Here is a 963-nt window from a genome sequence, read left to right on the forward strand (position 1 = left end):
CAGAGGAGCACGCTGCTGCCTTTGCGGTTCATTAGTTTGGGATCCGCCGGGAATTGGCCATTGATTGACAGGTTCCCATTGAGGATGACGTTCCCGGCCCAGGAACCACAGTAGAGAATCCGGGCTTTAAAAGGTCCAACTCCCGCCCAGCCTATGTGGTTCAGTGGGTAGGGCGTCGGCCTGCGGACTGAAGGGTCCAGGGTTCGAGTCTGTCAGGGGCACGTGCCTCAGTTCAGTCTCCTCGGGTGAAGGTCATTTAAAAGGGAAAAAAGTTTCAGCTCCCAGCATCCCTCTTGCTTTCGGGTCTCCCCAGGTAGGTGATCCGGGTTGCTAGGCGCCTGCACCTGCCCGAGAGGAGCGCATCTTGGGGAAGCCCGCCCACACCCACAACTGCTCCGCGCTCCCTCCGCGCTTCCTTGGAAAATGTTCCTCTGCATCGAGATGGCCGGCTCCGGACCCCGCCTTCCGGGGACCCCCCTGGAACCAGACCCTTCCGGGGGCCCTGCCTGGACCCCTGCCGCTGTGGGCGGCCTCCGGGCCGCATTCTCCAGGTCGCTGTTCTTTGCCCCCCTGTGAGGTGTCCCCGCTCCCTCCTAAAACATATAATAAATAAAATAATAAGAATTCCGCCCGGCAGGCGGGGCTCAGTGGTTGAGCGTCGACCTAGGAACCAGGAGGTTGTGGTTCGATTCCCGGTCAGGGCACAGGCCCGGGTTGTGGGCTCATCCCCGGTGGGGGGCCTGCAGGAGGCAGCCGATCTATGAATCTCTCACCATTGACGCTTCCATCTCTCCCTCCCTTCCTCTCCGAAATCAATTTTTAAAAAATAAAACAGGAAAGCGGTTACACGTCCTTTCCCAGGTCAGCAACATGCCCTGGGCTTGGAGTCTGGGGCGCAGCGGATCCGTCCCAGGGCGTTCCCCACGCGGGCTCGGGGGCAGGAAGACCAGGCCGAGGGCGGCA

The 963-nt window shown here is 60.6% G+C and overlaps 1 protein-coding gene across 1 annotated transcript in view; it reads left to right on the top strand.

Annotated features, from left to right (window-relative positions):
* The first annotated feature begins 441 nt into the window (after positions 1–441).
* The window catches only part of LOC102767189 (hereditary hemochromatosis protein homolog), a 6,500-nt gene continuing 5,978 nt past the window's right edge, over positions 442–963 (top strand). The window contains exon 1 of the mRNA XM_015561488.1: positions 442–572. Within this exon, the coding sequence (XP_015416974.1) occupies positions 442–572 (131 nt within the window). The remainder of the gene's footprint in view (positions 573–963) is intronic.

The sequence above is a fragment of the Myotis davidii genome, unplaced genomic scaffold (genome assembly GCF_000327345.1).
Source record: "Myotis davidii unplaced genomic scaffold, ASM32734v1 scaffold2537, whole genome shotgun sequence".
Classification (NCBI taxonomy): domain Eukaryota; kingdom Metazoa; phylum Chordata; class Mammalia; order Chiroptera; family Vespertilionidae; genus Myotis; species Myotis davidii.